The 20,823-nt window shown below is 45.7% G+C and overlaps 1 protein-coding gene across 1 annotated transcript; it reads left to right on the top strand.

The window, feature by feature from the left end:
* Window positions 1–287: 287 nt before the first annotated feature.
* Window positions 288–19,566, top strand: DLX3 (distal-less homeobox 3). Its single transcript, XM_083470231.1, has 3 exons — window positions 288–846; window positions 3,822–4,012; window positions 16,357–19,566. Exons 1-3 carry the CDS (start codon window positions 516–518, stop codon window positions 16,726–16,728), a joined length of 894 nt encoding a protein of 297 aa, XP_083326357.1. The 5' UTR covers window positions 288–515; the 3' UTR covers window positions 16,729–19,566.
* Window positions 19,567–20,823: the final 1,257 nt, after the last annotated feature.

Genomic DNA, 20,823 nt, shown 5'->3' with positions numbered 1-20,823 from the left:
TATATATATGTGTGTGTGAGTGCATGCTCCCAAGAGGCATGTATATGTAAATATGTGTGTGCATGTGTGCTTTGAAAGGGTTGCATTTGTTTTCTCCTCCGCTCCTTTTTTTATAAAAAAAAAATTAAAAGAAGTATGGAGAGATGGAAAGAAAGAAAAGGCAAAGAGAGAAGGGAGTGGGGGGGGAAGAGTCTGTTTTGCCTGCAAGGCAATATTTCTGGAGCCAATCGGAATGCAGTATCCACCCTTCCCTACTCCCTAATTAAAGGGTTTAAGCAAGCTGGCTGGGTTGGATTTCTTACACATTTTCCCTGGAGGAGGGCTGGAACAGCAGCAGCTATTACTGCAGCAATGACTGAGTAAGCCTACTCAGGAGGAGGAGGAAGAAGAGGAGGAGATCTGCCCCAAACCCTACAAGCAAGCCTTGCACACTTTTATTTTTAGGGGTGGGTGGGCTTGGTTTCCTTTTGCCCAACTTGGTGGACCTTTGCAACGGCGGCGTGGACCTTCTCACCATGAGTGGATCCTTTGATAAGAAGATCACCAGTATTTTGACGGACATCTCCAGCTCCCTGAGTTGCCATGTGGCCACCAAGGACTCCCCTACGCTCCCCGAGTCGTCCATCACGGATCTGGGTTACTACAGCACCCCACATAACCAGCACGATTATTATCCCAGCCAAACGTACACCCAGCCGATGAACCATTATGCGTACCACCCCCAATTTAACCTCAATGGGATTGGGGGTGCTGGGACGTACTCCCCGAAATCTGATTACCCCTACAGCACTTCCTACAGGCCGTATGGATCTTTCCGGGATCAGCCATTGCCCAGTCAAGAAACAGGTAAGGAGAATATTTATGTTCCCGGCGAGCGAAGTCAAGGGTATGAGAAGCTCTGTGTATGTGTGTTTGTGTGTGTGTTAGTGACACTATTGAGAAAGGGGAGTTTTAGGGTTCAGAGAGGTTAAGACCTTCCTAGGAAGTGGAATCACTCCCCCCCCCCATTCTCTTGGAAGATATTCTTACTTATGGAAGAGGAGGAAGATATACTTTGGTAATATCTTCTGAGAAAGGTATTACGACTGAACAGGAAAACTGGACACGGGGAACGTCTCCTTTGCTCTGTCACACTAGACAACAAGTACACTTTCTGGAGGGGTCCAGCAGCCCCACTGAATCAGAAACATGAACTTCTAGGATGAGGCTAAATCAGTGCCCTCAATCCACAAACATTTACTTCAGGGCTTGCTGCTGTTAGGCGTTTCTGCATCTCTCAAACCAGATTGCTTGTCCCGTCCATAAAGTTATCCTGCAATATTAAAAGACTGAAACGGGGATTCCAGTTCTGTGATCCCATTCAGAAGCACAACCCTGGCCACTGGCAAGTTAGAGGCGACAACAGCGTAGTAGCCAAGGGGGATCCTGCCCCATCCTGTCCCTCCTTATTCCCTTGCCATTTGCCACATTCGGACTCTGCCATAAAAGATGTAATATGAAGAATTCAGTGCAGGCTTTATTCTGGCATGAAATAGCAAAACCACTGATGGAGGTCTTTGGGTTTTACAACTTTTTTCCCTGGTCAAAGGGGGATTGAGAGCGGTGGTGGACTATCTTCTCTCAGTTCGAGAAAGAGGGGAGAAAAATATCTGAAGGCGGCTTTTCCCTCCCAGATCAATAAAATCTCTTCAGTGTACTTAAGAGGTACAAGTTTAGGAATACCCAACAGTATAACTTCGTAACCCAGTCTACATAAAAAATTATTATGAACTGGTTCGTGACTTTTGATTGTTGTCTGTTCTTATGTAAACTACAAGTGACTTTTACAACAATATCACAATAGCTTCTTTTGTTCTAGTGAGGGTTTGATATTTTGTACACCCCCCCCACTGATTCTGTGACTTTTTGAAGGCAAAAAGAATATTCACCCCCCCACAACATGCACACTTAAAAAATAAACACCACTATTTTGTCCTGTGACCGTCTCTCCCAAGTTTATACATATTTATTTTCTGTGAGTGTACGAACAGGTGTGCAGAATTTGCTGGCCTCTCTCCCCTCCGCTCCAAAACTTTTTATTTGAGATACTTTGCAACTTATGATTGGAGGAGGAGAGATGTTTGATTTGGTATCACCGACTAAAACGTAGGAAATAAAGTGGAAAGCTTAAAAAGCAAAAGATGCCAGCAAGAAGGCAATATGTTCCTTTTATTAAAAATAAAAATAAAAGCTCCATGGAAAATAGTAGTTCTTGCTTCCAAGTACATGGGTTTAGGATGGAGGTGTGTAAAGGTGAGAAAAGTCTTTCTCTGTCAACAAAACTGAGCGTGCCGATTTTCTAAGTGAAGCAAGTTAGAGATGCTGGCTGGCCATTTGAGGCCTAATTCACGCCCTCACTCCCCACAAATATTTCAGGAAGGGAACATGGGGGCTGTGTGGTTCCGACTGTCCCCACGTAACCGGACAATGCTTCCTGCCAGGGAGAAAAAATATCCATGGATACACGAGTGAGACTGAGAAATGGAGACAGTTTTAGAAAGGCAAACTGGGAAGGACATGGAGGAGGAGGAGGAGGCAGGTTTTGCGAGCCAGGAGGTTTGAAGCAGAGCAAAGTCCAGCCATGTACAGCCCTGGAAATGCTAAAAACATCAGGTGAAAAAGTGAAGAAACTGAGACTAGAGCAGAGGGAGAAAGGGAAATCTGAATACAGAAACCCAGGCAGCGATCAAATCACCAGAGTCGAGCCGAGCGAAGGAAAAATTGAAAACGAGAAAAATGTGGGGCAAGGGAAGAGAAAGAAAAGTGCTAAAACCACGGGAAGTTCGGTTATTTTCTGAAATCTTATCAGTGGAATCTCCACTGAATAGGATGGTACAGACTCCCAGAATACTGGGCAGGAGAAGGGTCTTTTCCAATATTTGTGGGTAAAGTTGATTCTGTCTCAAGACAATAAAGCAACAGTTGGCTCGAAGCAACCTCTGCGGTACAGACTCCAGAGAGGTGAATTGACTGGTTCAACCCAAGTGTACAATATGCCGTACCCAATGCCAGACCTGCTCAGAGTAAACCCATTGAAATGAATTGACAGGGCGAAATTGGAATGCATGATTCCTATGGGTCGACTTTGAGTGAAACTCAGGTTGGATGCAACCCTTGTATCTTTGCTTCCCATAGCATGCTCCAGATACCCCATTTAAACCAGACATCGTTTCCCGGATCTAGACCTAAAATATGGAGTTCATGAAGCATTGTTGACTGAGAGATGGGTAGGGTTGGGGGGAATGGATGATGGAGGTACCATGCCTATGGTGTCATTATATGTATCTGGCCACATAGGGTTGTGTGATGGGTCTGATGGGACATCAGAGATTGGTTTTCTAATTTTTATGTTTTCTGCACCCCTGGGAACCAGTGGAGGGGAGTTAGATGTTTTCTTGGTGTGCAGAAGTCGGGCGGGTTTGGGGGGGCAAATTAAGAGTTTTGGGGAGCAGCCCAGCAAAATAAAACAGTCGCCAGAGGAGATCACAGTTAATCTTCCCTTCTGTTGAGCCGCCATTCTCAAAGGGCTAATCTTTGCCGTCCTAGAGAAATGCACGTTGTTCTCTGCAGCCAGGCTTTCATTCATTCTCTTTTCCAGCAGAGACCGAGAACTTGGACCCTTCTGCGGAAAGGCAGCTTGCCGCTCCAAATGTATAAAAAGCAAACTCCTTTCCCGCAACTCCTTTCCCAGTTCCGATCCAGCAACTCGCTGTGGTTTTATTTATTTTTGTGCTCTGATGTACTTCTTCCTCTGCCTTTCCTCCCTCTGCCCCTTTCTGCAGTCTCAGTGAAGGAAGAACCCGAGCCAGAAGTGCGGATGGTCAACGGGAAGCCCAAAAAGATCCGAAAGCCGCGCACGATCTACTCGAGTTACCAGCTGGCTGCCTTGCAGAGGAGATTCCAAAAGGCGCAGTACCTGGCGCTGCCAGAGAGGGCAGAGTTGGCCGCGCAGCTTGGACTGACCCAGACTCAGGTAGAAACAAGCACACATTGGAAATAAGAACATCCTGGTCTGTTTAGCTTTCCGATTCTGTTTAGGGAAACGTGAGCGTGAGAGGGACATGTGCGTGGAACTCCAGCAAAATCTCAGGAAGTTGCTGGATTTAAGTGGCCCTAGATGGTTGGGAGATCCCCAGCAGGAGTTTCACAGCTCTGGAATAAAATAGCTTAGGACAGTAAGAGAAAAGTAGTTTCAGGTGTTTGGATGTTTGAGCTTTCTTCTCGATTTCCCAATTGCTTTGGGACTTCCAGCTGTTGCAATCCCAATCCATTACTACAAAAGTAGGAGTCCTGCAGCTGAAAATCTGATGATACGTGTCAAATCCTTATGTGAAATTCAGCCCCCCGGCTGTATTTTCCTTCATCCCCTCCTCTAGGCACTGCATGCAAGTCCCCCCCCCCCCAATCTGCCGCTTTGACCTCATTTTCCTCAGCTCCTCCAGCTCCTACCCATTTGTGAGGGTGTTTTGTTTTGGGGTGTGTGTGTGTTTTTTAACCCACACAGCCAATATTTCACTTCTCTCTCTCGGCAAGCTGTGCGGAATGCCAGCATTCCACACGACCAGCCTTTTCAGCCTCTGCAGTTAGAATGTTTTTGCGCATTCCGTGGCATCACAGCAAAAAGTTTTGGGATGGAGGGGATCGCAGAGAAGAGGGGTCTGGGTTTTTATGCCGCTGCACAAGGCGACATGTGTTGGTACCTCTTTGATGAGAGCAGTAGCTCTGATAACATAGGAATCATGTGTTGGCATCGGCTTAGACGATATTGACAGGTTTGGAGCAATGGGCCGCAGCACGGAAGGGAAAGAGTCAAGTCTCCATCGCTCCTCTGCTGTCTCAGGCCTACTCATTCGTCTCTGGCTGGGGCTCAGTGATCCAGAGCGGAATGCTGACTGCCCTGAGAGGCGGCTGCGGCAGGAAACACGTAGGTGTGGCGATGCAACTCCTGTGTTTTGGCAGAGTCCCTTTCTTCCTCCTGAGGCCAAGGGAGGCTCAGCTGAGAGGTGCTGATGGGTAACTGCGAGGAGGAAGTTGGCCAAGTTGGGAAAACAACTCCTTGGTAGCCTCTGGAGGAGGTGTGGGGAACTTGTGGCACTTTGGGTGTTGCTGGACTCGCAGGTCCCAGCAGCCCTAGCCAGCACAACCAATGGGCAGGGGTGATGGGGCTTGTAGTTCCGAAACATCCGGAAAGCCACAGATCCCCCACATCGGCTGAACACAAGCAGCTGGTAGACCAACTAGCGACTGCATATCGGGGTTGACAGCTGTTGGACGGCAGAAGGCGCCATGTCCCAAGTAGGATGGATGGCTTGCATGTGTCCTTTGCGTACTGTTGTTTAAGACACAAAATATTTGCCTCTCATGCTCCTCCACACAAACAGCATATCCTCCAATATTTCTCTGATGGAAATAGGGATGTCTTATTCCAAACCCTCCAACTTTTCTCCAATGAAAATAGGGATGCCTTATTCCATACCCTCTGACATTTCTCCAGTGAAAATAGGGACATCTTATTCCATACCCTCTGACGTTTCTCCGATAGAAATAGGGACGTCTTATTCCATACCCTCCGACATGTCTCTTATGAAAATAGGGAGTCTTATTCCATACCCTCCAACTTTTCTCTGATGAAAATAGGGGCATCTTATTCCATACCCTCCAACATTTCTCCGATGGAAATAGAGACGTTCTAAGGGGAAAGCGGAACATTCTGGGATCAAATCAGAAACCGGGACGGCTTTTGAAAATCCGGGACTGTCCCTGGAAAATGGGGACATTTGGAGGGTCTGATCAGACTCGTAAGCTGCCTCGTTGTTATCCCCATTTTACAGGATTGAGGGAGGAGGGAGCTAAGAAAGAGCAACTCCCACAAGGCTGCTCCAAGTGCGACTGAGCTGAGGATGGATCTCCCAGAATCTCAGCCCACCAAACTATCTAGTAGTAGGTCACGGGAACAGCTGGGCAGATCTTATTCAAGGCAAACTCTCCTTGGGTAACAAAAAAACTGAAAGAAAGGAAGGGAGAAATGGTGGCTACATTATATTGCAGCATCTGATTTCCTCCGTTTGAGCTATGTCCCCCCCCCTTTTTTTTTTACTGCCCCTCTGCATAATTACTTTGGCCCTAGCAAAACCTTTCGTTGTGGGTCAGGCTGCACGGCTGGAGCCTTGGGCAGCAATCCTGACCTCACTTACTCCTGAGTAGACATCCTTAGGATTGCACTCTTAACCTGGGAATCAGTCCCATCGAATCCAGCAGGACTTAACTTAACATGTATAGGATCAGGCTGTGAATATTTCTCATTTTCTTGGATTTTTACCCATACGGTTTAAAGCACTGGGAAGGTGTGTGTACCTGTATCTCATTTTTTTTAGACTGCCGATAACCATCTGTTTCCTTGGGCAAATGGTGGTTGCAGCTTTCAAGGGGGAGGGAGGACAAAAAGGGGGGGGAGACTTTTGAAACGTCTAAACCAGATGAAAAAAGCCCAACGCTAACTGGTTTCAATCCTACACATGCTTACCGGGGAGGAAAGGGCATTTGAAGTCGGCCCACAGTGGCGTAGCGTGGGGGGTGCAGGGGGGGCTGGCCGCACTGGGCACAACATCTGGGGTTAGGGTTAGGGGGTGCAAATCCACAGGTTAGGGGGCGCATATCCATGGGTTAGGGGGCGCAAATTACTTGCCTTGCCCCGGGCGCTGACAACCTACGCTACGCCACTGTCGGCCCAGGCTTTTCTTAGAAGACCTGTGTAGGGTTGCTCTGTAAGTCCCACTGAACAGAGGGAGACTTCCTTCAAAAGGAATTGTACTGTCAGTTGAAATCTCAGCTAAGAGTCATCTGTGGAGGACCAAAGCAGAGATCACATTTCCTGCAGTGTTAATTGCAGCAGTGTGTGTGTGTGTGTCTCAAATCAAATACAGAAACTTTATGATACCTCTGTCTTTTGTTTTTGGCAGTGGAACGGGGATAGTATTTTGATCAGGAAAATAGTGCTCTCGAAAGACTTAACCTCCCGCGCTGTGCCATAATTTCAGTTCTAATCGGCGAAGGGCTCATTGCTTGCTATAAAGATTTTCTTTTAAATGTAGACAATCCTATATCCGGTTCCCCAAGTGATATCTGAGTTGTCTGGGCAGGGCTATCCCCGTCCTCCGATGCTTCTGGATGAATTTGGCAAGTTTCCTGAGCAACGGAAGCTTCTCCGCCTGTCTTTGCTTTTTGGAGGCCAAAAAGTCTCTGGGTGCTTCCAGAAGCTTGCTATTTTTGGGTGGGATTCAATCACAAGCACCAGCCGGTTTAGGTTGCACAATTATAACTGACTGGGAAGTCTTGTGCAACAAGCCTGCCCCCCCTCCCTAAATTGGACTCTTTGCGATACGCGATGGGAAATTGTGCTGCAAAGTGTGGGGTAACATTTGCTTTGCTTTGATGCAGCAGCATCTGACCTCCCTGCAAGCGAATCAGCATGAATCTGCAATAAAATAAATCTGCTTTTTAAGACAGCTATGGCAAGTAGCGGGGTTAGGCCATCTGTCTCTTAGGCATGACAGGAGACCAGGTTGTACCATCTAAAGGACTTTTGACTTCTTAGCCTTTAATGTGACTTTTAAGGAGCCTGGATGGGAACAGTAATGGAGAGTTGGTAAGGATACTATGGGGTTAGACTTAAATAGTGTTTGGGTTCCTTCTGATACCATGATGCAGAATACTGAATAAAGCAAGATTGGCAAGTACTGCTTCACAACATTTGGGAGATGAAAGCAGTGCAGGGACATGTTTGCCTAGATGTCAAGGTTTAGCTGTACAATTCTGGCTTCTTGTTCGATTTTCCCAATATAAAACTCAACAGAAAGGTTTTAAGTTGAGCCAAGGCTCACTGGAACCTGTTGTCATTAGGACCAGACTTCCTTTAAGCATGTGCGGAGTGCCTTCCTTTCACCACTCACTTTCCCACTAGCGTCTCTTCATATACCTGGCAGGGGTTTCGTGTCAGAGTTCTGGATTCGAACTCTGCCCGTGAAATTAATTGCTGTCTGGAAATCAGAAACAGGCCTGGTGGCATTTGGCCGCATCGAAACCTAAGTTAAAACCCCAAAGCTGGAAGATTGCCTAAACTTAGCTCTCTGGCCTTATCTGGTAGGCATTTTATTGCAAGTAAAACTCAGTCGGTTATTCCTGTGAAACGTAACCATGCAAATCTACATAAGAAGGATGTTTCGCTGTGTTCAGTGGGCCTCACTCCCAGCCAGTAAAGGCCCATCCATTCCTCAGCTTAGTGTGGATTGCAAAGCCCGCCTAAACCCATTGAGCTCAATGGGTCTTATTTCTGAGTAAGCAATATAGCTGGGTGCCCAGATGTAAAAAAGGGGAGCAGGGCTCCTGCGCCTTTAATTGTTGTGCAGAAGAGGGAATTTCAGCAGGTGTAGCTTGGTATGCAAAATCCAGCTGCTGAAATTCCTCCTTCAACGCCACTATTAAAAATGCAGGGGTTGCATCATGATGTACAGTGTGCAGATAACCACAGACCTGCTTTCAGGTAAACACTTAGGAGTGAGCCTTTGTATTGTTTAGAAGATGGATGGATTGCCTGCCATTTAAAGCACATGGAGATAAAAGTTTTACGTATTGCAAAGTTGCAGAACTGCCCACAGAAGGCTCATATCATTGTTCAGCTTTCGCTCTCTCGCTCTCTCATATATATATATATATATATATATATATATATATATATATATTCTATAGCAAACTGCCTGGAAACTTTGCTAGGCCCTCTCCAGTAGGACGTCCGATGCCAGAAGCAATTTGACCCAATTACTCCAGCTGCAATTTGGGGAGGCAGAGGCATGAGGACATAATAGCAGTCATGCAACTTCCGCTGTTTACGCCAAGCTCTGGCTGGAAGGCGGTGGCTATCGAGGCAAGGAGGAGCAGGGTGACTTGAAGAGTCGCTGACCTCTTATCTGGTGCAACCACAGAGATGGGTTTGGAGCAGTCCTTCTCATCTCCCGCGCCAATCAAGGCTCAGAATCGGAATCCTTCCAAGCCCAGGGTTCCGTTTCGGAACTTGTACAGTAAAGATCAGGCACAGGCAAACTCTGGCCCTCCAGATGTTTCGGAACTACAATTCCCATCACCCTTAGCTAACAGGACCAGTGGTCAGGGATGATGGGAATTGTAGTCTCAAAACAACTGGAGGGCCAGAGTTTGCGTATGCCTGGTAAAAGATAAAGGCATGGCGTCACAGAATTGTGCAGAAGCCTCATGGCCTATCTCAGGGGTAGCCAACTCCCAAGAGACTGTGATCTACATACAGAATTAAAATCTGGCAGTGATCTACCCCCCTTTTTGGGGGGGTTCAGGTCAAAGTTGTTGAGCTTTTTTATGGAGGAGCCCTGTTTTTTTAAGGGTTTGGGGGGGAAAAGAAGAACCAACAAATCGCTGGGGAAACAAATAGCCTCACTTAGTAAACTCCATCTTCCGTTCTGCAGATCGTGCAACAATGGAGGACAGGGCGAGGGGGTGGGGCAGGGTTTGATTTTACCACCGCTAAGGAAAGGGACCCAGCGATCAACCGTGATCTACCAAAACCTCCCAGGATCACGATCGACCTGTTGGACACCCCTGGTCTATCTGATCCAGCTCCCTGCTTGGTGATGTATATCGCCTGCTCAGATCCCCATTGATGGCTTTCTAAAAAGCCTCTGCGAAAAGATCTCCAGTGGAAGACACCAAACATTTGAAGCTTCCCCCAAAGAATTGTAGCTCAGCAAGGGGTAAACTACAGTTCCCATGATTCTTTTTTTTTGGGGGGGTGCTTTGTTGAAGACGTGTGGTTGCTCACAAATGCTCTCACATGCAATTGGAGATTGCGCTCAGCTCCTCTTCCCAGCATAACCTGCTTCTCAAAGGTTTTCCCTGGGTGGTGATGGAAAGGACACAATCCAGCTACCCTTGAAAAGCATCCGCAAGACCAGTTTACCCATTCTTACAATTAGCTGTGCTAAAATAGCTCAGCAAAAAGCAAAGATTCAAAGGATTCTTCACCTCATAAAACCTTACGTGGGCAGGATCCCACCCCTCACCCCCCATTACACATACAGATGGTTCCCTAGGATTGAAAGCAAGTATTTATTTTGTGGGAGAGACGAGCTTGGCTGAGTTGAAATTGAATTTAAGCAGGTGAAGTTTTTGTTTTATTTTACTACAGGATCTAAAATCTTGAGACTGAAAAATGTTAGGGACATAGTGTTAATTTGTCTTCTTCAACAGGATAAACTTCCTTGAGGAAGAAGAAGTGTAATTGGAACAACATGTATAATTAGAAATGTGGTATAAAAAAAAATTTAAAATTGTGAGAATAGTATAAACCAGAGGTGGTTCACCAGATGTTGTCGAGCTACAACTCACATCATGCCAAAGTCCTGGTCAGGCCAGCTGGGGCTGATGGGTACTGGAGTCCAACAACATCTTCAGGGTAATAATTTCCCCACCCTTGATTGATATACAATATATAAATCAGATTTGTGTTTGGCTTTATGATGATTTTAAAAATTCTCTGTATGGTTTAAGCAGAGATTGGATGGCCGTCTGTCATGGATGCTTTAGTGGAGATCCCTGCGTTGCAGGGCGTTGGACAAGATGCCTTGATTTATTTTAATCTACACTGCTTTACCTTTACCTAAGCGGTATATAAAGGCCTTAAATAAGTAAATAAAAATATTCTCCCAACTCCATCCCTTTTGAGTGCATTACCAGTTACAGCTGCTGTTCCACACCCTAGCCCTGACATTTCGACTCTTAAGATCTTAGTTCCTTCAAAATCTTTTTTTTTTTTAAAGAAAACTTCCGTCTTTAAATTCACGAGCATCAATGCCGAATTCCTGCAAGTCTCCTCCGGCCGGCCATCTTGGTTTCCTCTGCTTCATCCCTCCCACCTTCGGACACCAAGCCTTGAATGTTTATTTCCTCCTCACTTAGACTATCCCTGTTAAGCAGGTCAGTCAGGGAGAAGAAGCGAAGATGGAACGCAAGGTTGGCCAAGCACTTTGATGACAGCAAAGCTTCTCCCTCTGCTCCCTCTCTTCTTAATTGCCACGGTCTAAATAAGGCAGCAAGCTGGCGTGCTTCTGGGCTGCCTGATACCGCCAAGAAAGATGCGGCGATGGAGCACGCTCATGGCCACCTGAGAACGCTCAGCAAAATGTTCTCAGGGCACATGCTGTGGGTGGGGTGACCCTGACACAGCCTCATGGTGGTCAGGTGACTCCCCAGGGTCACACATTGATTAGTGACCCCCTTCCCCCCCTAATTTGGTGCAACGTAGCACTTGGCTCACTCCCCTGAGTCGCCTGGAGCTTTTTGCCATGTGATCACCGAGACAGGAATTTCCCCCAAGGTCCTGTTGGCTGGGCTGGTGTTTATTTGTCTCCTGCAGGAGGGTGCTTGGCTTGGCTTGCTTGCCTGAGTCATTTGAAACTCCTTGCTTAGAGTGTACCTGTTGTTTGCTCAAGAGACACACTGGGTGGCCGGATTGGGATGAGCTTGGAGGCATGTACAAGGTTCCTTGCCGTTCCATGATCGTAAAATATTCCACGTCATTACTAAGGCTGCATGTGCACATTTAAATAACATCACCCCCACAAGAATCCTTGGAACTGCAGTTAAGGGGGCTGATAAACTACAGTTCCCATTATTCTTTAGGGCAGGGGTGCCCAAACTTTTTAAAAGGAGGGCCAGATTTGATGAAGCGAACATGCGTAGGAGCCGACTGAAGGTTTTAGGATTGACTTTTTTGAGCTTTTTAAAGGATTTGACCCCAATAAATAAGGCCCACAAGGCGGACTTTGGACATGCCTGCTTTAGGGGGTTGGAAATGTGCTTTAAATATACGGTGTGTATAGGTCAGGGGGACCTGTGGCCCTCCAGTTGTTGTTGGACTAGCTCAGTTGGCTACAGCGTGGTGCAGATAACGCCAAGGTTGCAGGTTCGATCCCTGTATTCCTACACCACAAGGGGTTGGACCAGATCAATCATTCAGTTTTATTGTTTGTAGCCAATACAGTCAAACCTCGGTTTTCAATCGTCTCCATTGCCAAACATTTCGGCTCCCAGACGTCAAAAACCCAGAAGTAAGTGTTATGTTTTTTTGGAAGCCGAATGTCCGATGCGGCAGACAAGCAGCTTCCGATTGGCTCTTCCAATTTTAAGAGCCAATCAGAAGCTTTGCCTTAGAAATCAAACGTTTTTGATGTTGAATGTCCGGAATGGATTACGTTCGACTTCCGAGGTACCACTGTGCAATAGGAGCACAAATGACACAGCTGCAAAACAGAAAAACCTTGGACCAGATGAGCCTCAGGGTCTCTCAAACTCTATGGCACTATAATCCTATAACTCCTATTGTTTATTTCATTTAATTTCATGAAATTTATACACTGCTTCCTGCTAAAAAGCATCAAAGTGGTTTCCGAAAAGGTCAAACAGTAAAATTGAGGGGGGGGACACAACCCTACTTTAAAGCATTCAAAAGTTAAAATACAAAAACAGATTAAAATTACCCCAACTTTCTAAGCATCTGGGTAGACACGTTTAAACAAAAATGTCTTTATGAATGACTTTATGAATGAAAAGATGATAGTGAAGGCACTTGCTTAATGTCAACAGGTAGGGAGTTCCAAAGTTCACCTGGGATGGGAATTGGAGTCTATTGGCATCTGGAGGGCTGGAGGTTCACCCTGTAATAGATATCTCACCAAATGAGCTCTGTAGCTGAAAGCCCAGGATCCCTTCCCCAAAATGAATGCATCCGTTCTTGTTTTGCTCGAGATGTCACTAGGATTTATAGGTTGGGTGTTTCTGACCTCCTTACGAGGCTGAACAGTGTTTGTTGTCCAAAAGTGTGCAGAGATTGGGAGAGGACCTGATGGGTGTGCTTGATCGTTTTAGGCAGCTTTTCAGAGCTAAGATGCTCTGAAATGAAGAAGGTGCCATCATCGATAGATTCACAGTGCTTCCAGACAGGAGGCTTAATTTGCAAATGGGACACTGAGATAACAGGTCTTTGGCAACAATCTTCTTCTTCTTCTTCTTCTTCTTCTTCTTCTTCTTCTTCTTCTTCTTCTACTACTACTACTACTACTACTTTTAAAAACTTGAATGGATTTTCCCCCAAAGAGCAAATACAGGCTGGCATTTTGATGCTAATGATGTTGACTGGACCCTGCAAAAATAAAAAAAATTCACACACGAGGAGCACCCGTCCTAAACACAACTGTTCTGAACTGTTTTTAGTGGGACCTCTTCAAAGGCTTGATTTTCTCTCTCTCTCTCTCTCTCTCTCACACACACACACACATACCAGCCACAATTGATTTTTCTTCAGACATGAGGGGGAGCTGTTTCTTTAATCTTGGTGGATTTTGGAAATGTCTCTTTGGATTGGGAAATCGAGCTGATCTGTCAGGCAGCCACGCCATAAAGGATACGGCTGCCCCCGCAAGAATTCTGGGGACTGTAGTTTACTTCGCACAGAGCTGTAGCACCCTTGTCAAACTACAGTTCCCAGGATTCCTTTAGGGGAAACAGTGTTATGTTGTAGACATGACCCTGGCGCTTTTCTTTCCACATCTCCTTTTCTCCGAAAAGAGCGTAGCGATTTCTTTCTCACTTTGCTCCTTCCTTGTCAGTCCTGGACCACTAACAGTTCAGTCCTAGACATCTGCAGTCAGATGGAAGTCCCAAAATTACTTCCCACTGTATATAGGACTGCAGCCTACTTTGGAATACTGTTAAGGGGTCACGATCTGCAGTAGTGCCCTTGCTTCTCATTCATTTCAGCAGAGCTCGCAGGGAGAATGTGCTGGTGGATGGGGCCCTTTGGCCTTTGGAAAGGGCCTTTCCCATTGTGTGTGTGTTCCTTAATTACAGCCGGCTTGCACAGACTCTAATACGTAATTTCCCCTTGCCCTCTAATGCAAGCACACGCTGTGAGAACTTTGGCTGACTTCAGGTAACGTGCTCAGTCCTTCGTGACCTTGCAATCTATCCATTCACGAATTAATTAATTGACAGGCAACAAATACCAAAGGCTGCAATTTGGAAGACTGGAAGATGACTTTGTTCATAGGAACCCGTTGCCAGGTTTGCAGCATCAGTCACCACCTTGGGGGAGAAATCTCCCTCCCTCCTCCCGCCCACAAATATGGCTATTTCCCAACCAGGCACAAAGGAGTCCTAATCTTTCCTCCTTCCTTGTTTTGACTCCCGGGAGTTTCTCTCCCTCTCTAGTCTTTCCTCCCTTGCCTCTTCCTTCCCCACCTACCACCCACTTTCTTTCGCTGCTCCTCGGCTCCTTCTCCAAAGTGGGGCGCGTGTGAAGTCATCACCGCAGCCCTCAGAGCACTATCGGAAAGGCTCCAAGCCAGCTAGGCTGCCCTCCCAGCCCTGCCCTAAGTTTCGTCACCTCAGTCCTCCCAGCCCAAGAGGACTTGTAAAAAAAAGTTCTGAAAGAGCTTGTCATCAAGACTTCTCGAAAGATCAGTTTTGGGGGGAAAGGGCGATTGTTTTGGAAAAACGGGTAGATGTGGCACCTCTTCTAGGGAGTGTGACATGGGGGGTGGGGAAGTTTTGGGAAAATATATTTATTATTTCATTTTACCTTGAGTCCAAGGAGTCTAGACTACAGTTAAAGCAGGAATGGGGAGCCTGTGGCCTTGCAAAATGTTTTTAGAGGCCAAGTCCCATCATCCTTGAACATTGACCATTCTGGCTGGGACCGAGTTGAGAACCCAACAACAATTGGATGGCCACAGATTCCCCCACTCCTACTTGAAAGAGGGGCATTTTCCCCTCGCTTCGTCTGAACTCTTTGACCATGTGTGGAATTTATGCATTCTGCCTTCGTCTCAACCAGGCACTTCTGCCTGAGGACGGCTTCCTCTTGGAAACAATTTATTTCTTTGGAAACAGAAGGAGAGGTGTACATTCTCGGAAGTCCCATCATGATTCCAGAGATGTCTTTTGCTGTGGTAACTCAAAGCATGAACCATACACAAGTTCAGAGGTGCAAATGTTGTTTCTCCATGTCTTCCCAGGCTGAGATTAGGCTGGAAAAGAAATGCGATGACTGAAAGCTGACAAGCTTTGGCTCGGGTTAAATCCTGGCTCATTGTGATGGAGCAACTCTGTAGAACGCCGAAGTCCCAGCTCTTCTGAGTTCTAGGCAACAGTGGTCTCTGGGTGTGCGGGTCTCTGCCTGGTACAGCGTGGAGCTCTTAGAAGCACTAGCAGTTTGTAGAGCTACAACCCAATTCCAAAATTCTATATTAAGTACACCAAGTGGGTCTTTCCAGTCCTTCTTTTCCCTCTGACATCTATTCTACACACCACTCAAAAAGAACTTCCCCTCGATTGATGGGAGCTTCCATGATCATTTCTAGAACTGCAGTTGGGAAAATAAGAGGCATAGGCCACCTCTTGCCTCCTGTGCATGAAATTGGGGCCATGGATTGGGGCCATGCCACTGAATGTGTATTTTAGATGTTGGTACATTGTCTTGGTTGAGATCCACCTCCTCTTTGGTGTTCTAAGGTTGACATGATCTGGGATAAGTGAGCACTCAACATAGGAAGATGCATTATAACAAAACCAGACCACTGATCCATCTACCGCAGTATTGCCCACACTGACTGGCAGCGTCTCTCCAGGGTTTCAGGAAAAGGTATTTCCCAACCCAAACTTGAGAAACCAGGGGTTGAACCTGGAACATGCAAAGCATGTGCTCCACCACATGGACCAAGAACGAGTGGTGACAACTCTCTCCATTCAGGAGTCCATGGTAGGGATGTCTTCTGCCCGGACACTGAGGTCCAGCGCTGAGGGCCTTCTGGCGGTTCCCTCACTGCGAGAAGCCAAGTTACAGGGAACCAGGCAGAGGGCCTTCTCGGTAGTGGCACCAGCCCTGTGGAACGCCCTCCCATCAGATGTCAAAGAGAACAACAACTACCAGACTTTTAGAAGACATCTGAAGGCAGCCCTGTTTAGGGAAGCTTTTAATGTTTGATGCATTACTGTATTTTAATATTTTGTTGGAAGCCGCCCAGAGTGGCTGGGGAAGCCCAGCCATATGGGCGGGGTATAAATAAATTATTATTATTATTATTATTATTATTATTATTATTATTATTATTATTATTATTTCCACCCCATACCCTGATTTCAGAACACAGACTGCCACAGATGAAGCTCTCAGTCCTACCACACAGCTGTGAAACCTTTTCTCTGTTTTTTCATTTTTCATTCTCTCTTTATTCTCAGGTGAAAATCTGGTTCCAGAACCGAAGGTCCAAGTTCAAGAAGTTGTACAAGAACGGAGAGGTCCCCTTGGAACACAGCCCCAATAACAGTGACTCCATGGCTTGCAATTCTCCGCCATCTCCCACCCTCTGGGACAGTAACAGCCACAACAACAACAACAACAACACCAACAACAACAACCCAGCCGGCCGGAGCCAGCTCCCGCAGCCACTCTCCTACAACTCCCCACCAAGCTACCTGGAGGAACACAGCCCCTGGTACCATCATCAGAACCTGAGCGGGCCTCACTTACAGCAAGGACCTCCTCCCACTCCTGGCTCTATGCATCACCCATCTCCAGGGCCTCCTCCCAATCCTGGAGCGGTATATTAACCTCCTTTGCCTCCTTGATGAAACCAGTGGAGCAGGAAAAAAGGAATGAAGGAGAGAGAGGAGGGAGACGGGGAGAAACAGACAGACAGCGACAAGTCAAAACTCTTTGATGTGTTTTGCAGGACATGTACACATTCCATCCCATCTCAGGAACAACTGAGCTGCAGTAAAGGCTAAGACTTTTGAGAGACCATCTAAAAACAAGGGAAAGGGAAAGGTGGGCGGGAGGGAGGGAGAAAAGCTCATAGCCCAAATTGGTTTCACCCGCCCTACGTGACCAACCTCCTCAACTTCCTGCGTGGTTTATCTGTAGGCAGTTCTCCATCATCATCATCACCACCACTGTCACCACCAGCTTCAGTCAGAAGGCTGTCTGCTTGGTTGGAGAGAAGCCCAGCGTCACACACAGCACCACCCCAGCTTCCCGAGAAGAAAGTATACAACTGGTTTTCTTTACCTTCCTCTTGTTTTGTTGATTCTGTGTTGTTTGCTCACTTTCCCAAGCAAAGTGATTCAGAGAGGGATCTCCTTGGAGAGCTCTGAAAGATCTGGCAAGGTTTCAAAGTCCAATCGGTGTCATTAATGACAGGAGCAGGATTTCTGTTGTTACTCGTCCATTCATTTGGGGAATGGGGGCAGTCTAACAAACCCCCCTCCTCTATTCCTACATGACCTCCCAGAAATAATATCCAGCTAGAATTTTATTTATTTATTTAAGGAACATTTAGGAGATGGTGGGGGCAAGTAAACATTGTCACAGCTATAAAAACACACACACACACACATAATAAATTTAGGATGAAAGCCAATTCCTTAAAAATACGCATGACTGTTTTACAAAACTGGGCAGGCATATAGCAGGTGTGGGGAACCTCTGGCCCTCCAGGTGTTGCTGAACTACAACTCCCATCATCCCTGGGCACTGATCATGCTTGCTGGGACTGATGGGAACTGTAGTTCAGCAACATCCGAAAGGTCAAAGGTTCCCCCTCCTGGTGAGCAGTGTTAACATAGTGCTGGAGAGCTTGTGGTCAAAGAGAACAGGGGGAAAGTTCAGAGAGCTGTGATGGAAAGGACCAATTCTGATCTCACTAGTGGCTATTTCAGGTTTACTCCAGGAGCCCTCTGGATTAGGAAAGCCAAACAGGTGGGCTTAGACCTAGTTCTTCAACTGGGAATAAACTGAGGATAAAAACCCCTATGCAGGAAGAAAAGTTCTGATCCCAGGAACATTAGTCCAGGTTTAATATGGACCAATATGGAGCTGGAAGGGACCTCAAGAGTCATCTATCTAGTCCACAATGCAGGAATCTTTTTCCCATTGTAGGGCTCAAACTCATGACCCTGAGATTAAGAGTCTCATGCTCTAACCAACTGAGCTATCCCCTGACAGAACTATTCGCCATGGGGTGTGTGTGAAAGATTCTGATCTCCTTTATGACACTGCCCATCTGCGCTACCTCTTTTTTGAACTAAAGTTACTCAAGAGGGTGTTCAGATTACACAGGACTGGAAGGACAAATGTTTGGGTCCTTGTTTTACACCAGTCGGTGTTGTGGAGTGGCATGGTGGCTGGGAGGAAGGCATGGGGAGAGGGAACCTGGCCCAAATTATCGTGGGTTATTCCATGTTTACATCAGGTTAGGAGATCGGCTGTTTTGACAGAGCAATATGTCTTGTATTGGGAAAGTCCCATGGTTGAATCCTGGCACCTCCAGCTAGTGTTGGGAATCTCCCCAGTCTGAAACTCTGTTTCATGGTTATGGGGAACTAGTGGTCCTCTCGATGTTGGTTGTGCTAACTGGGGTTGATGGGAGTCAAAGACAACAGCATCTTGGTGGACCATAAGTTCTACATCTCTGTTAAGGAGCAAACTGAGTCAGACAGATCAATGGTATAAAACTCAGTACAAAACAGCTTCTGAGTTCCTTTCAGGCTATCATAAAAATGTCCAGTTTTTTTGAGACTTTCCCCCAAAAAGTTTGATAACTTTCTTTCGGCAATATCCCCCCAAATCTCAACTTTCCCAAAACTTTTTGTTTCTTGAAATATGGCAACCCATATAGTTCTGCACCCACTTTCATAGGAGTCGATTTCTACTGAACTCATGTCTTTTGTTTTCTTTTGGTAGATCTGTTTATTATTGTGTTCCAAGGGACCAGATTCTTGTTTCCCCTTCAGCCAAATAAAACAAACCAAAATCCCAGAAAAGAAAGAGAAATCTTAACCCTTTTAGAGATGCTTCAGAATTACCCCAAGAATTAAAATATTTGGCTTGGGAATTTATATCCCTTGACCTTCACATTAGGGTTTGTAAGGGGTTGGATGGCGGATAAATGTTTATTTTAAAAATTGAGGGAGATATTTAAAATACTTTGGGAATAATTTAAGTTATTGTTATTTTTGAAAAAGAAAGTGAAAATTTGTCTTAAGTGTTGCTCTACTTGCATCATGTTAAGCTATTGTCAGAGAGGAAAGCTTATTTTTTAAAGAAGAAGAAAAAACAAGTCCACCTTGGATTTTTTTTTAAAAAAATAAAGCTGGGGGGAGGTGTTATTTTTTAAACAAAGAGCTGCAATTTTAATAAGCATTCTCTAATGTTGTACAGTGTCAAGGTTGCTATTTATGTTGCCTTGTATAATAGATAAGGAGAGAAAGGTGGGGGGAATGTATATAGGGCTGATTTGTATAAAGCTTATTTTAAATTTTAAAAGAAGTTTCTTTTTTATCTTGGCTTGGGGGGGAAGAGCAGGGTGAGAACTTTGCTCGAGCTTCTTTGTGCTTCGGTAGCGAACAGAAACTTTCTCGTAGAATGTTAATAAAACATTTTGAACTTCACAGAGTGGCCCTTTTGTTGTCTTTCAGCTCGCAGTGTGTGTTTTGTCAATCTGGGGCAGCAAATGCCCTTGTTGGTGTTTGGCAATGCCAACAGTTCCCCCAGAATCGTCCATGCCTTTTTTTATTTTTAAAAATTAATTTTCTTTTTTCTCATTACAAATATACTTATAACATACAATTTACATAACATCTCTCCCTCCCAACCACTCCCTCTGGACTTCCCTCAACTTCCATTTCTGATTTATTATCCTATTATTATATTCTGCTATTTTCTACAAATATCATATTTCCCCTTTTATTACATTATTTGCTCCCTATCCATAAATTTGTGAATGTTTATTTAACAGAATCACCCGTTTCTCATTCTGTCAGCATACCTTAAATCTAGCTTTGCAAGAACTGAGCTGCAATAACAGCTTTCAGATGCAGAATTCCAAACCTTGACTAAGCCAGAATATGTGTCATCTTGGGGGGTGATCCTGCAACTGGTCCTGGTTGTTTGAGATGCGCAGAGGTGGACAAGGGACTAAAATGCAGGACCCACAGTTCTGCCTGTCTATATTCTTATTGAAATGTGGATGTGTGTTGTGCCAAGCTCAACACAGCTTCTGTACGTGGCATGTTCTCAGAGCAAGCTGAAATAGCAAGACAGACTAGGGCCGTCTTCCTAGCAAGTCATGGGGATGAAAAGTCTTCACACACACCCCTTGCAGGAGGGGACTTGCAATTCTTGCCTAAAGGACCTCATGCAGCTGGGGAAACTATTATGGGGGTGAACTCTCATCATCTGTACCAACCTGCCACCGACAAATTTGGCAAGGAGGAACGATCACACATCAGATGCAAATGTGTGATGGAACGGGCGACAGAACATGTGGTTGCATTGCGATATGTATATTTGCAATCATATGGATACCTTGTATGATGTATTCTGGGATCATAGGAAATGTCTGTCTGTCTGTGTGTGTGTGTGTGTGTGTGTGTGTGTGTACCTCACTCACACACTTCAGTGAAACAAGGGAAGGGGAATGGGCTGTATTTCCGACACCACATTCAGGTGTTTGAATCAGCCAACACACACACAAAACTTAAATTGCATTTCAAAGCTCAGACCATGTTGCAAAGTCTACCATTTGCAAGATATATATTGGTCCTCAGTCTTGCTCATGACATACTGTACATTTGCGCAGAGACAGAGAACATGTGGCTCTCCAGATCATTCAAAACTACAACTCCCATCATTCCTGACCATTGGCC

This window comes from Podarcis liolepis (assembly GCF_965112155.1).
Source record: "Podarcis liolepis genome assembly, chromosome: 13".
Lineage (NCBI taxonomy): Eukaryota > Metazoa > Chordata > Lepidosauria > Squamata > Lacertidae > Podarcis > Podarcis liolepis.
The sequence above is the reverse complement of the archived record's forward strand: the minus strand, read 5'-3'. Positions and strand labels throughout refer to the sequence as shown.

What these genes read in the sequence shown, in the direction of transcription:
- DLX3 (XM_083470231.1), top strand. Translation starts at nt 516, where the DNA reads ATGAGTGGATCCTTTGATAAGAAGATCACCAGTATTTTGACGGACATC. An exon ending in ATTGCCCAGTCAAGAAACAG is followed by an intron (nt 847 to 3,821) that starts GTAAGGAGAATA and finishes CCCTTTCTGCAG; the next exon opens with TCTCAGTGAAGGAAGAACCC. An exon ending in TTGGACTGACCCAGACTCAG is followed by an intron (nt 4,013 to 16,356) that starts GTAGAAACAAGC and finishes CTTTATTCTCAG; the next exon opens with GTGAAAATCTGGTTCCAGAA.